General features: G+C 40.4%; 1 protein-coding gene and 1 non-coding gene across 2 annotated transcripts in view; both read left to right on the top strand.

The window, feature by feature from the left end:
• Positions 1 to 45, top strand: part of LOC137447833 (U6 spliceosomal RNA) — a 107-nt gene extending 62 nt beyond the window's left edge. Inside the window, exon 1 of the small nuclear RNA XR_010988933.1 lies at positions 1 to 45. This exon is cut by the window's left edge and continues 62 nt beyond it. This is a non-coding gene — a small nuclear RNA (U6 spliceosomal RNA).
• Positions 46 to 5,477: 5,432 nt separating this feature from the next.
• Positions 5,478 to 10,640, top strand: LOC137447657 (zinc finger protein 692-like). The gene is made up of 8 exons (XM_068151403.1): positions 5,478 to 5,521; positions 5,686 to 5,889; positions 5,978 to 6,103; positions 6,500 to 6,625; positions 7,174 to 7,221; positions 7,349 to 7,420; positions 7,505 to 7,704; positions 10,426 to 10,640. Exons 1-6 carry the CDS (start codon positions 5,478 to 5,480, stop codon positions 7,365 to 7,367), a joined length of 567 nt encoding a protein of 188 aa, XP_068007504.1. The 3' UTR covers positions 7,368 to 7,420; positions 7,505 to 7,704; positions 10,426 to 10,640.
• Positions 10,641 to 14,717: the final 4,077 nt, after the last annotated feature.

Genomic DNA, 14,717 nt, shown 5'->3' with positions numbered 1-14,717 from the left:
CTGCGCAAGGATGACACGCAAATTCGTGAAGCGTTCCATATTTTTCTCTCCATTTCTCCAACTACCCCTGTCAGGCTCTCAGCCAAACCCCGAGACAACTGCGGATGGCCGGAATGACCCAGGCTGCCTACAGCTCTGTGTGCCAGTCACCCTCCTGCTTCTGTAAGTGCCCACTGACCTTGAAAGCACGACTGAGCGTGAGTGCCACTCAGGTGCTAACTTTATGTATTTTATCTTCTCTTGTCTGCTCTGCATGGGCCTCGTGAGCGCGGGAAGGGCCTGCTGCCGCATGCCCGCCCGGTCCCTTCGCTGGGAGCCGGCTCCAGGGCTCTTCACAGCCCCGCCGGGGTGCCGGCGCAGACCGTGAGGTCTGGGGAGTGGGTCTTGGCGCGAGGTTGCTGCCTCCTGGGGTCTAGGGCCATCCACTGGTAGAGCTGCGGCCTTCTCAGCCCCCACTGAGAGTCCTTGGGAAGCTGTTCTCCCCAGAGTGGTTGTATTTTCATGCACCACTTCTTAAGCAGAGGAAACCACCGTGCTGTCCTGGTTTGTTTTGGGGTGGGTTTTTTTTTGTACCTGAAGTGGTAGTTTGGTGAAACCTGGGATACGTTTCTAGCAAAAAGTTATCAGCGGTTAACCATGTGATTTCTGCTCTTGTTCTGACAGTAGCAGGATCCTCCTCCCTTAACTAGTGGTGTCTCAGCATTGGAACATAAAGAAGTACTGCACATTACTTCTTTGTTCAGTTAAAACTGTTATATACACAAACAAAAACTGTATTTGTACCTCAGCTGCTTGCAGAGGGATGAACTGACAGTTTGTGCTGACTGGTGGTACTGGTTTGCCCCCCATGGCTGGGGCTCTCACAGGTCCTCAGTGCCACTGGATCTGTACAGCTCATCATCTGCAGCCTCCTGGGGAGGATGGGCACCCACGAGGAGCTGTGTTGTGGGTGTTGTGGACACCTAAGTAGCTCTTGCAGTCAGAGTTTTCCTAGGGAATCTGCAATCCATTTAGCATTGCTTAGGTGACTTCCATGATGGAAACAGTAGCATCATTTAGGTTGGTAAAGACCTTTGAGATCATTGAGTCCAACCATTAACCCAGCAGAGGTAATGGAAATTCTTGTGTTCTGTAATGAATTATCTTTCTCCACACTTGTGAGATTCAGTACTGGCTACCAAGAGAAAGGGAAGATTTGGCCGAAAAAGCATCACTGAAGGCAGAAGTACAATCTAAAGGCACTGGTGACCCAAAAACTCAATTTCCTTTGTTTAAAGGGTGTGTGCAGCAAAGCATTGAATCAATTGGCACTGTTTCTCTGAAAGATCTAAAATTATTGTAAGAAAAAGAAGAGTTATATTTATTACTAGGTAGTGCTTTGGGGCTTTGACAGTGGGAATTTGATTTCTATTCAGCTGGAATTCTGTGATGGGGTCAGTGAAATTAAAAAGGTGGATGCTTTTTGGAAGAAAAAGCAGAGCAGAAGCAGATGGTGAGGGGGAGAAAGTAAAAATAGGAAACATGGAGCAAATATTGTTAAAGATTTTGTTCTCCAGTGAAAATACACTAGCTTACTGGTTTGATTACTCTGCTTGTTTGACTGTTTCTGTCAACTTTTTAAACTTCATGTATTCTGCATGGAAGCTTTTATTGCATGTTAGATACTATACAGCCTAATTTAGTTGCTTTTAATATAAAAATGACTATTCTTTGCAGATAGGATAATTTAGATGACAGATATGAGGCATGTGTGAAAGAAATTCAATGTGATGAATCATCCTCAGCAATGATCAATAAATGTAGTAAATTTTACTTTTAAGTTTACCCTGATCAATATGCACTGAGGATGCAGGTCTTGCTACCTTTCTGTACAGCTATGTTTTCTTAAAATATTTTAAGATATTGTAGTTCCTGTTTTGTATCATGAAGCCCAACTGACTGTGGGAACCATTTGAAAATAAGCTTGCTTTCTGAAAGTTTACACCTTAAACCTTTGTGTCAGTCTTTTCTCTCTTTTTTTGTTTGCATACTGTTCTTAATAAGTTGGAGTGTTCTGAAGGGTTTACACAAGCAAAGACTCTTGCTGGAATTAACTGTATGGTGATAAATGTTATAGGTTTCAACTTTATTCTTAGCTCTCTTTATTAAATAGCTGCCATTGATTCTGTTTCAGGCTGGAAGGGAAACAGGTTAAAGCTATTGATGATGAGAGAGTTGGTCTTTGTTGGGGGATAATTAGTACCACTGCTGTGCTGTACTGCTTAATGGGATATCAGTATTGCACTGGAACATGAAAATGTTTGACTGTGTGCTCGTGCCATACATTACTTTTGTCTAGGAATAATACTTCTGTAAGAAACAGCTGAAAGAGCAAAGAGAAGAATCACTGCAGTGAGGGCTAAAAAGGATTCAGTTCATGGAGTATAGGTCTTTCTATGCCTGCTTAACCTAACAGATTCACCCCCTTGTCTTCAAAGTCCTTAAATCACTGATAACCAGCAACTGGGAGAATACACCAGACAGAGGATCAAGCCTCCTCATAGTTTCATAGTTTCATTCAAGGTTGGAAGGGACCACAAGGATCATCTAGTTCCAACCCCCCTGCCATGGGCAGGGACACCCCACACTAGTTCAGGCTGGCCAGAGCCTCATCCATTCTGGAAACAGGCTGCTTAGCTAGATAAACTTGGACTCCATGTGATTTTCACTCTACTACATAGACTAATTACTTATTATGTGAAGAAGTCTGCATTGGCATTTCCAGGCAGCAGTTTCTCAATCCCATCTCTCAAATACATAAAATACATACATACATAAAACCTGAAATAAAGGGGATGTTTAAGAATATTGCTGGGTTTACTGTTTGCTCTTGTAGCAACTTAAGGCATTTTATATTGAAAAATCACATGCTTTGGGAGACAGCAGGCTTGGTTAAGTTTGTAAGGTACGTTACTGCTACAACTACCTCTGGAAGCTAAATATGCAGGAAGTCAAAGATAAGATATTTGCTGTGGAAACTAATGAAGCGCCCTAAAATCTTTATCAGCAGAACAGTGATAGTATAGCCAGGATTTTCAGTGAGAAGTTGATGAGGAGAGAGTAGTTGAAGTAATGCAGAGAGACTGCTATGAGCTATTTAAACCTTTGAAATTCTTTCCTGTTCAAGAGGAGGCAGCATTGCTGCACCTGGTGCCCTCGCTTACATTTCTTTGCATTGCTGTGGAAGAAAATGAACCTTAACCTTTGCTGAGCCTGGGGTACTGGCTTTCAGATTTCATTCTTAAGTGGCAGCTGCTGCTTTATAACCTGCACTTCCTTGTACAAAGAATGTATGTTTATTAAAGGACTTGGGTGAAACAGTTCAGGGACAAAATACTAACCTTACTGAGGTGGGCATCTTAAATGATAAAAATCAACATTAATATAAATATTGGTGGGGTTAAAAACAGTCCTTTGTTGTGTCTGCCATACAGCCAAAATCAGCTGAGGCAGGAGAAATCAATACTAGCTGGCAGACTCCCTTAATGAGAAGAGCAGGAAAAAAAGCCACCAAACCAGAAAAATACATTAACTGAAAAGCTCTGATTTTTTTTCTTAATCTATTAATGCATTACTGAGAACACAGACATGCACCTTCATTTTAAAATGCTATTTTTACTAGCACACATAACATCAGTAGTTTGCTTAACTTATTAAGCATAAAAGGCGAGGTGCTGCTATTTGCTTTTGTTTCATAATGACTTGGTAGAAGTAAATGTTAGTACTGCCTTGCTTCCCCCAGCAGCTTTGTGATTTCAAGATCACAGGAACATAGAAACACACAACAACTTTTAATGGTTCACACAGTTCCATTATTTGGAATGTGAATCTGCTTATACAAAATATATATATATAATGGTAATCAGAAGCATCAAGAGCCTTCTAAGCAGTCATATTTAATTGGAAATGATCACCAAGTATGTATTTCACCGAAATAACGGTGATACTGATTGAACTATCACATCCTTGAATGAAAAAGGTAAACTACAAGGTATTATCTTTATATATATGAATCACTGGAGAATTTGTGCTAGCTTGGGAAAAGCTGTAATTATTCTACATTAATAATTTAAAAACATTTAGTAACTCGCAGTAGAATGCATTATAGTTTGGTGTCCTTTCGTTCTTGATGTTCAAGTTACATAAATGTTGAGCAGAAACCTAACAAAAGATTTTGTCTGGTTACTTGGCTGATTCAGCAGATGCAAATAAGTATTTCTAGTAAGCCTCCAGTCATCTACTATTCTTGAGCTAACTTGTTTGACTTGTTACTGTGAGCCTCGCCTTGTTTAGATAAAATTATCCATAAATATTGCTAGCTTGGTCTGTGGTTTTAGCCATTTATTTTAAACTGCAGTGTATGCAAGCAGTGTGGAGTCGCCAAGGAGCTGGTAGAATCCATGCTGTGTACAGTAATATAAAACCTTGTGACAACATGCATTCCAAGTGTAAGTTGCATTTTATTTTGCCTCGTGTCAGTGATTTAGTATTTCCCTTTCAACAGATACATAAAACTTCAAACATGTTCTGCTTTTCAGAGGAAGATTCTAGCGTTGTCTCTCAATCTGGCCTTTCAGAAGAGAAAATAACAGCATCTTTACAATTCATACTGGGAATTGTTGCTTGGGGAAAGTGTTTGCAAGACATTTACTTAAGAAGTTTGCTATTAAATGAATATTCTAAAAATGTAGTTACCCGTTTCCTCTCAGGTGCAGTGACCTGCAGGTAGCAGTTTATACCTCAGTACCTCCGGGTTTCTCTCAGTGGATGTGACAGTAGCTAACTGCATTGTGTGTAACGTTTAAACAAAGCTTTTACCGAGTCGCCTTACAACTGGCTCTCGACTTCCACACACAGGCGTCACTGACACCTTGTCACACATCAAGGAAGGGACCATCCCGCGGCTGCTGCTGCGGAGGTACACGGGAGTTGCTGGGGTGTGAGACGACGGGGGGCAAAGCCCGCGCGGGGCGGACGACGCGGATTAACCCAGTTAGCGGTAGGCCATTGGTGAGGGGGTGAGCGCGCTGCGAAGCCGCATTTACCAGAGTCCCTTTCTGCCCGGGAAGCGGCTGCCGGTACCGCACAGGAGCACGAGCACGAACACAGCCTCCGCTGGACCCGCCGGTGCGTCCCAAGCGGCCGCGCCTCCCGTGAGCCACGCGTCATCATCGCGCGCCGTCCGCGCCGGTCACGTGTTCTGTGTTTATCTCCGGTGTGGCGGCGGGGCTGCGGCGCGGTGGGTGGGTGAGTGAGTGACCGACCGACCCTCGCCGCTTTCCCGCGCGGCTGAGAGGGCGATGGGGCACTGCCATGGCAGGAGCCCAGAGAACAGCGGCGGCTCGGGGGCGTGGCCCCTTCAGGGGCGTGGCCCGTCACCGTGGCCCGACTGCAAGAGGCCGCGTTCCCAGCCGCCCCCTGGTGAGGTGGGAAAGAGGATGACGGGCAGTCGCGGAGCGCGGGCGGGAATTCTGACTCCTCGGTTAGCGGTGCGGCAGCTTCTGGGAGCCGCTTTGCTTTATAGCGGTTTAGGCCCTTTATGGGAGTGAAAGGCTTACTGTGTTTGGCACTGGGGTGTCTGTGTGATGAGGTATTGTCAGCTGCTCAGAGCTACGGCACACTAAATAGCCTTTCTTTTATTTCTAGGCCTATAATGTCAGTACCAACAAAGAGATGTGGAAGGCCCCCAGTGTTGTCTCTTTTGGAAAAGAAGAAGAGAAAGCAAAGCCTTGATAGAAGAAGGGGGAAAACACGGATTTATGTGGGAAATCATATTGGCCGATGGTTGACACTGAAGGAAAAGCTGGATTTCAGGAACGATGCAGAAGTTGCAGGGTTCTTACTGGACTTGTGAGTAGACTGACACAATACTCCTCTGTTCAGTAATACCAAGTAAACAATTCTTGGCTTTCATACCAACTGTGGATTTTCTTTCTAGGTATGAGAGCTACAACCCCTTGTTAAAAGCTCCAATCCATGCCCTCCCTGAGGGTGTGAGAAGAATTACTGTGAAAGAAGAGCAAGCGCTATCAGACAGCACTTCTCTGATAGCAGCTGATGGAACGTTAGTAGTGTACTCTATTCATACGTGAAAGGCAGAGGAAATGTTTTTCTTGACAGTACTTGAGAGACTGTAGCTGACATTTCTTTAAAATGGGGCAGAAAGAGGAAAGTATACAGCTAACATTATTAAAATGGAAGAGATTTTTAATACCCTTTGTAGAATAGTTTATGTCACACAGAATCACAGAACTGTCAGAGTTGGAAGGGACCTCAAAGATCATCCAGTTCCAACACCCCTGCCATGGGCAGGGACACCTCACACTAGATCAGGTTGTCTTTGTTTGTTGTGTGCATTGTCGAGCACATAATGCATGTTTAGATGGAATACAGACAAAGCAGCAAAGCTTCTTGTTTCAGAAAAAAATATTTCCATTAATAGATGGGGTTGTATTTGCAGGTGTGGCAGTGATGACCAGTCGCCTGAAGAATCTACTTGTTTTGAACTCAGAAATGCGAGAACTGTGAGTGTGAAAGAAGAGAGAGAGACGCCACATGACTGCTTGTCCACACAGACAGATGACACGTTAGTGATACTATGTTTTTTTGGCATGAAAATACTTTTTATTAACTTTATTATCACATTCAATTTTGTTTATTAGAAACTCATGCCATTCGTGTTCCTATTTGTCATCTTAAAAAGTAACTTTATTATCACATTCAATTTTGTTTATTAGAAACTCATGCCATTCATGTTCCTATTTGTCATCTTAAAAAGTCTTAGTACTTAATGGTTGGTCCAGGCCTTCTGAGGCAAAATCTGTGAAGACTTTCCATAGCACGTGCAGCAAACCTGCTGTATGCCTGCCTTAATTGTACACGAGATTCATGAGCGGAACATGAAAATAGTTAGGACTCTTTGTGTATCCTAGTTGCTTGTTAAGCAGATTTGTTCAGTAGTGCAGTTTCCAGGCAAGTGCACTTGTATGTGCTGTAACCTTTCTCAAAAGAAAAATGTTCCATTGCTAGCTGAGTGATGTTACTTACAAAGTGACATGTTAACCTATCTAAAATAGAGCCATGCTCAACGAGGCAACCACACCACCAGTCGCCTGCTGGTTTCTTTTACTGCAGTGTCATCACTGAGACATGCACGGTTGAGATCAGAGGAGCCTCAAATAGGTATGCTTGTCCATTACTCTTTCTTGAGGTTTCAATTATCCACATCAGTGTTACTGAATAATTGTAATTTCATCCATGTCTTGGTTATCTGACCTTTAAAAAAAAATGTATTTTTTAATGTGTGCAGGGGGACGCTGAGAGCCTAGGACATTACACTGGCGTTGCATGGTGTGTCCAAACCCCTCGCTAATATGGTCAAGTACGTAACACATGTACATGTCTGTCTGATTCCACTCTAATTTTACTTGGCAACTTTCCTAATTCTTCTTACTTTTGATTTTAGTAGGTGAATAAGTTGGGGTTCTGAATGCAATTTTCTGGCACAGAAGAATTCTTGGAAGCTAAGTCAGGAGGAAATAAATACCAATGCTGATGAAGCTGACAAACCCAAGTGCGTTCTTCAAAATACCATTTGTCTCTAGCAGATACCATTTTAGTTTGGAGTACATCAATAATTGAATTCCTGGGAGTGATTTGATACAGGTGAGACAGAGGGTTTGTGCTTAATTGATTGCTTATTTCAGCCTTCAGAGATGTGAGAAACAGCTGTGTGAAAAGTTATTTGGCATGAGGAAACTTTGTTAGAGGGTAAGGTGAGTCTAAGTTTCAGGATACTTATGTGAAAATGCTAAACCACACCAGATATGATAAATGCTGGACAAAGGCAGGTATGCAGTGATCACTTTGTAAAAAATTACAGGTGTCTAAGAATAAAAAGATCTGGGGGGAAAAAAAAAAAGATTTATTGAACAGACATCATAAAGCATACTGTGCTATTCTAGGGAATATTTATCTACTAGGGGTAGTTGTATAGCCTCTATGAAGAAGATAAATGTTTTGTGTTTTACTGTGTGAGCAGTGAGGTTGAGTGATGCTATTGAGGGATTCTTGTTAGCTGTGGGCTGTCCATACAGTGGTCAAGTGATTTGACTGAGGTCATGTTGATAGTGGAAGTTGGGTCATAAAAGTGAAAGCATGCTCAGTTACTAGCTCAGTATTTTCAGGTGGATGGGCAACATTCTTAAGTGTTGTAGAAAACAGTGGTGTTCCTCCAGAAAGGAACAGTGGTTATGTTAATGTTTCTTTTTCATTTGTTTTTAAAGGTGTGGTACAACACTTCCTTTTGAAGGGTGGAGATGAAGGCAGGTATTTCCTGCTTTCCAGGCATTTGGGTGTCATGTTTTTTTGTTGCTGTTTTGGGTCTTGCAGAGACATCTTTTCATTCTGTGCTTTTACATGAGGGCCAGGAAAAGAATAAAGTCTTGTTGAAGGTGTTTTAGTAACAAATTCTGCATTAATAGTCATAGAGTAGCTGTTGTATTCTAGGCTTTTTACTATCTAGTCTATTGTTAGGTTGGTTAAATACTGGTAAGGAAATGGAAATACCAAAAATAATGGAGCAAGAACACTTGAACTTGCCTATTTCAGCAGTGCCTCCATGTTTGGTTTCTGTCCTGGGTTTGGAGTCTTGCCTGATGATGTTAGCTTTCAGAGGTTGCTGTTGTAGAGAATTAAGTTGATGGAGCAACAGTGAAGGAGTTAAGTAGGAGGAATTTTAAGGTGCTTGCCAGGTGAAGTATGTTTTCTTGAGTTCTAGCTCTGGTGAAGAGTTGAAATGTTGAAATAACACTAAAAGTATGGAAATCTGATTTAATGTATTGTTATCAGGGCATAGCCAAAGGGAAGTATCACTGAACCATGTCCAGTTAGTTCCTCAGGATGTTCAGTTCTTCTGTAATACTCCTGTCACTGACTTCCAACTTTATCATTTAGAATACTCACCAAGCTAGATTGGAATTGGTTTTGTTTTGTACATGTAACAAGAACAAAACTGCCAAAACAGATTAAAAACTTGTTTTTAATTCCATGTTTGTTCATTACTCTGACTTTAAGAGTCAAAGTAGTGACTGGGGGTTTTTTGAAGAAGCTTTGTGGGATCCGATTGACAGATTCTTAAACCCCTTTTCTGTTTTTTGATGTGACTGATTCTCATGATAAGACTGAGTTTCCTGGGTTTGAGTATGAAATTTAACTTTTTCTTTTCTTGGTGATCAGAGACCAAAAAAAAAACACTATTAAATTACAAAATAAATATTTGAAAGTGTCACGGCAGTTTGGTGAGGAAGACTGAAATCTGTAGGATTAATTGCTCTCAGTCAGTACTAAATGATGAGCTGGGAAGCCCCATCTTTGAAGATAGTTCAGTTCCTGTGTCTCCTAAAATGGTAGTGGCAGCTCCTTTTATAATGATTTTTGCTACACAGCTTTTCTCATAATCGAGATCTTGCAAGAGTCTGTATTGCAGAATTTCTCTTTATCTTAAGTAATCTTTTGTCTGAAAGCTGTAGACTGACTGTCCAGACAAGGCAGTTGTAAAATGTAATTCTCTAACTTGGAAAGAAAATAAACAATGTTCAGGAAGTCCAGCAAGCTGTTAATGTTGAAGGATTAGCATGCTACCAGTCTGAAGAGCTGAGGAGTTAGCAAGCAGGAAAGTAAAACTTAAATTACATCTAAAAAAAGAAAAGGGAGAAAGAGAAAGCAAACTGATAAAATAACCTGCTTAGCGGGACATCTTCCTGTGCTCTACCAACACATTGATTTTTTGATGCTTTGTTTTGAGTAGTCTGCATTCAGACTCTTAAGTCTGGCCAAAGTGTAAAATAACCATTCTTAATTGAACTAAAAGCTTCTGCACATACTGGTTTTGGTCTTCAGTGTTCATAGTTTGGTTTTAATTTAAAAAAAGACACTTGCACCTCCAAACAAACTACAATCTGTGCTTATTTCAGTGATGGAACTTGAAAGCTTTTTCTTACAGAGGATCAAGATGGAGTGATTAGTCTAAGACAATTAAATAACTGACTTTATTGTAATGCTAAATCTGCATTTCACGACAGTGAAAATTATGTATATACACCATAAAACCCTAAGATGTTGGTCTAGTGGCAAATAGTGCATATACAAAAGCATAAATGGAATTACTGTAATATTCTTCATTATTTAAAAGTTAGGAGATGATATGAAGGCAAACTGGTGCTTGTGGCAAAAAGCTCCAGGCGTCCCCCTTTCTTAAGGGGACAGCCTCAAATGGTCACAGAAAGGAATGTATTTGCCTGGATGTACTTTGCAAAACAATGCAAATATATTTCATATTTAGCTACTCAAATGTCCTATTTTAACTACTGTTGTGTTGCTTTTCAGGGTGACGAGCAAGAAGAAAATCAAGCTCTTGCATAACAATACTGGGGCAGTTTTCGGTCCATTTTGATTTTGCTGTGAGGGTGTTGTGAGCTATAATGAAATACTGTAAGCTGTTGTAGGAAATTCCATGTTACTCATTGAACAGTACATTAAATTTAATTATCTAAAGTTTTACTGTGTGATGTTAAAGTTAATAAAGTGTGTGGAGCGGATTATTTCACTGTGAGAGCCTGTATGTAGTTCGCTGAAGGGCAGCAAGAGACAACAAGCCGAATGGTTAATAGGTATTGCTCAAGCTTGTTCAGAATGTATTAACTTTCTGTAGGTTGTGTTAATGAAAAAATTCCTCACATTCTATTTAAAACTCAAAGGGTTAAAAGAGAAATGGCATTCTTGTAGCAGTTTCAGCATCATGCTTTCATCTTGAACATGTTTCTTGGAATGGCTTTTCTTAGGGAATGACTTTTCTTAGAGAACAAAGTTAACATATATCTTAGCTACTGGAAGATATTCTTGCCATTTATTGATGCACTTAAAAATTATGGGTACAAATACTGGACTATACAGTGTGTTGTGTGTGTGCTTTCTGAGAAATGAGTCATGAAGATCAGATACCATGTTGTTTAAATAGTCGTTACTGAGTAATTAAATCTTTTGCTTTGGGTTTTGATACGAGGAAAGCTGATTCCTCTTCATTATTATCCTCTGTAACAAAGATGAAGTAAGTGTGGAGCACATTCAGTAACTGAAGTTCAACAGAATAGTGTTGGCAGTTCTGAATTTGTTTTGTAGTTACTAAGTATGACTAATCCTGGAAAGTTTCTGAGAAACTGTGAAATGAGTTTGAGTGTATTCAGTATGTGTTTGTCAGAAGGGCAGGAACTCCCAGACTTCTGATTCTTGTTTGGGGTTTTCTTTGCTCTTTTTGGTTTTTTCTTTCTTTAACCATATGCTTTCAGATCTTGATCTTACAGTATTCATCCAACTGGGTTTTCCCATCCACTTACATTAGACCAGCTTCTCTCTCTCTCTCTCTGGAGGAATTCCCCTTATTAGGTCATTATGCTCAAAATCCATTTTTTTAATTAGCTACTTCACCTGCTATAAGAAACCGCTGCTCTCAAAGACTCTTTTGTTGTTTTTGAAGTATACAAATTCAGTGTTGCTTTATTAACAACTTATCTTTTGCCAAATGTTGCACAGATAGCTGGTTTTTGGTTTGTGTTTGGGGTTTTTTTAGGTTTTTGGTGTTTTTTTTAATAAAAGAGAGAAGATCATTTGATGAAGCTTTCTCAAAATGAAAATGCCATGTCTTTGTGTTCTCGTTGCTCTGTGCTGTTCAATTTCATTTTGACTACCAAGCAGTCATTCATGTAAATGACTCAGCTTGGCTCACAGAAAAAGTGACTAGTGACACTAGTTCTCAGGGAAGTGTCTTTCAGTGCTCTCAGATTTTCTATTGTCACTGTCAGCACTGTGTAAAAGGAAGAGGACTCAGCCTTCAGTGCAATCAGTTACATTTTCCTCCAAGGTCTACAAGATCAGCAGAGGACTGCAACTGCAGTAGGTTATTTCAGTAAGGAGCTCTGCCCTTCTGTGGCACTAGAGCACCATCTTGTCTGCCTCTTCAGCCTAGTCCTTGTGCTTTTATAAATGCATACTGGAAATACACAAACAACTTACTGTCGTGGAAGCAAACTAATTCTGCAAAAGGATGGTGCTTTGAGGTTCACTCACGTCATGAAATGACTGCTAGAATGATTATTCTGGTTCCTAGTACTTGAATGTAGGATGATTCAGGCATATTAACGTTCCCATTAGACTAGCACTTCATAGAGCAGAAAAGTCAGAAATGTAGAATTTTTAAAGCTTGCCTTTTGTAGTTGCAATACACATGGATTATGTATTTTGGCTGTTAAATCAACAGCTTTTGAATATGTGAGTTATGTAGAGTACAATATTAGCATTTTCCAGTAAATTTTGCAAACTGGTGAATGATAATGATTTTTGAAACAAGATTCAAGATTTTTGCTTTGCCAAGAACATGCCAAGAGTAGTGGCTGTGCTTGTGTCAAAACAGCTGAGCAAGTTTTTCTGCACCTGTGGTTCTATGGGAATTGCTGAACTTGAGTATGTTCAAATGTCAGAGTTAAATCTCTAACAATTGTTTACACTTGCTCCAATGATACGTTAAGAACACACACATACAGTCACTCCAAACAAAATAGTTGGTTTCTTGGCAATACTGAGTGTATGTTTCTGACACAAGTAACATGAAAATAAGGAATTTTATAGTCTTTATAGTCTTAAGTTACCATGTACCAGTTTTCATATTGATAGCTTCATATTGTTTGAGTTTGTCTTTAAAAAAAGCTCTTTTTCTAAAATCGCAATAATTGTGATTGTGCTCTTAGCTCAGTTAACATATTACATGAAATGTTTGGGAATGGTGGTCTGTTCTATATTCTGACTTACTCTTGTAGTAAAAAACCCTACAAAATGTGAGGGGGAAAAAATGTTTTAAGACAGCTCTTGCAGCTTTCTGTGTGAAAGAAGTAGCTTGGTAGAGACACCACTTGGGGGGTGGGTGTGGTAAAACTGAGGTGAGACAGCCTGGAGTAGAAAATAATACTCTTTTAATGCCCTGTTTGCTCACCATTTAGCATGGCTGTTTAACGTTTTTGCCTTTGTCCTATTCTGAATGCCTAGCTGTAAGGTTTAATCATACCAGGCTTAATTAGCCAGGTTCAGGAAAAAATGGAAGGCTGCATCTAGACACATTATGTAAGAATGTAACAGGGATGCAGGAATCTGGTTTCATTCTGAATTTTTCAGGCTTCATAGATCATCTTGTTCAAGTTGCTTCTATTTTTATCTTGTGGTAAAATAGGAGACTTGATTTCTTGTCTGTAAGAAAGATTGGATAGTATGAAATATGATCATAAGTGTGATGAAACTTGGTTTTACTTCTTCAAGAAGTTTTCATGTTCTGTGTCTGTTCTTAGCTACATGTCTTTTGGGCTTCTAAATCAAGGCACCTCAAATGAGTTTCAACAGTGTCATGTAAAGCAGAGTCTTCTGACTCATGAGTCACTGCTGAAAATACTGATCAGTGGATGGCAGAAGGGAAAAGGCATCAAAGCAGGAATTCTGAAGGTAGGAGTACTGGAGTTTCAGTTTGAGATGTGTAAATGAGTTAGAGAGGAATGATGAACCTGAGTGTTTATTGTGGTTTGGGTGGTTCCTCTCTTGGGACATGCCCGCTTCCTCTCTTTTCCAATGTCTCAGCAGAAGCAATTAATATTTCAGCCCTTTAAAATTCCAGAGAGATTCCTCACCTCTACAGAGTCAACACTCTGGGAAGTGAGGATTCTGTTTTCATAGAGCTGAAGGTTCTACAGATAAATGGGACACTTCTTGTATATATCAGCTCTATCTAATCTCAGAAGTCTTGCATCTTCACCGCTTCACTTAGGTCATAAAGTAACACTTTATTCTGTACTTGTGTATAAATGTAAAACTGGTGGGTATTGAAGATATCAAAACTGGTCTACCATGCAGTGATGTCTGTAACTTGCTTTACAGGCAGCACTCAGTTTTATCTATAGACCAGTTAGAGTATCAAAAAAGAGGGCAGATATGTGAGTGGCTATGTCTATGTATACACACTCCCACTCTCTATGTTATAAAACCATTAACAAGGTGTAGAAGGGCCTCTGAAGGGCATCTCGTCCAATCTTCTCCTGAAAGTAGGGCTGACTTCAGGTTTGGACCAGGTTACCTAGGGCTTTGTATAGCTGAGTTCTGAAAATCTCCCAAGTATTTTGCAGAAATGTGGAATGTTGTTGATAGGAATTAGGATCCAGAATGTCAGATTCATCTTGCATTACTGTTTTGCATTTTTTGTTTATTTTACTGTCCTTGTAGTCTTCTTTTTCCCCCCCCACCCCCCCAAGATAGCTTCCACAACCCATGGCCAGAAGAAGATCCCTAATCAAAGTCTAAAAATGCTCCAGTGAATGTGCATAGTGTTCCTGTAAGCCTTTCATACCAAGACTGTATGCTCACTGCAAGGTTGTCTATTCAGGGTAATGGGAATACAGGGGGCTCTGCTGGATGTTTGTGAGAGAAGGCCAGGGCTCGTATTTCAGCTTGCACAGCTGCTGGTCCCCTTCTCTCCTGGGCATTAATTTGTGTCTCACCATGGCCTCTCTCTCTAGTAGCACAGAACTTTTTGAGTCCATGTGGTAAACTGGGTATGGGAACTCATCTGGCTGCAAACATTGACCCTC

Source organism: Melanerpes formicivorus, unplaced genomic scaffold (genome assembly GCF_026170545.1).
Source record: "Melanerpes formicivorus ecotype bairdi unplaced genomic scaffold, bMelFor1.0.p_v2 SCAF_21, whole genome shotgun sequence".
In the NCBI taxonomy this organism is placed as follows: Eukaryota; Metazoa; Chordata; class Aves; order Piciformes; family Picidae; genus Melanerpes; species Melanerpes formicivorus.
This window is presented reverse-complemented; position numbering and strand designations above follow the sequence as displayed.

What these genes read in the sequence shown, in the direction of transcription:
- LOC137447657 (XM_068151403.1), top strand. Translation starts at nt 5,478, where the DNA reads ATGACGGGCAGTCGCGGAGCGCGGGCGGGAATTCTGACTCCTCG. An exon ending in GCAGGGTTCTTACTGGACTT is followed by an intron (nt 5,890 to 5,977) that starts GTGAGTAGACTG and finishes TTTTCTTTCTAG; the next exon opens with GTATGAGAGCTACAACCCCT. An exon ending in TCCACACAGACAGATGACAC is followed by an intron (nt 6,626 to 7,173) that starts GTTAGTGATACT and finishes CTTTTACTGCAG; the next exon opens with TGTCATCACTGAGACATGCA.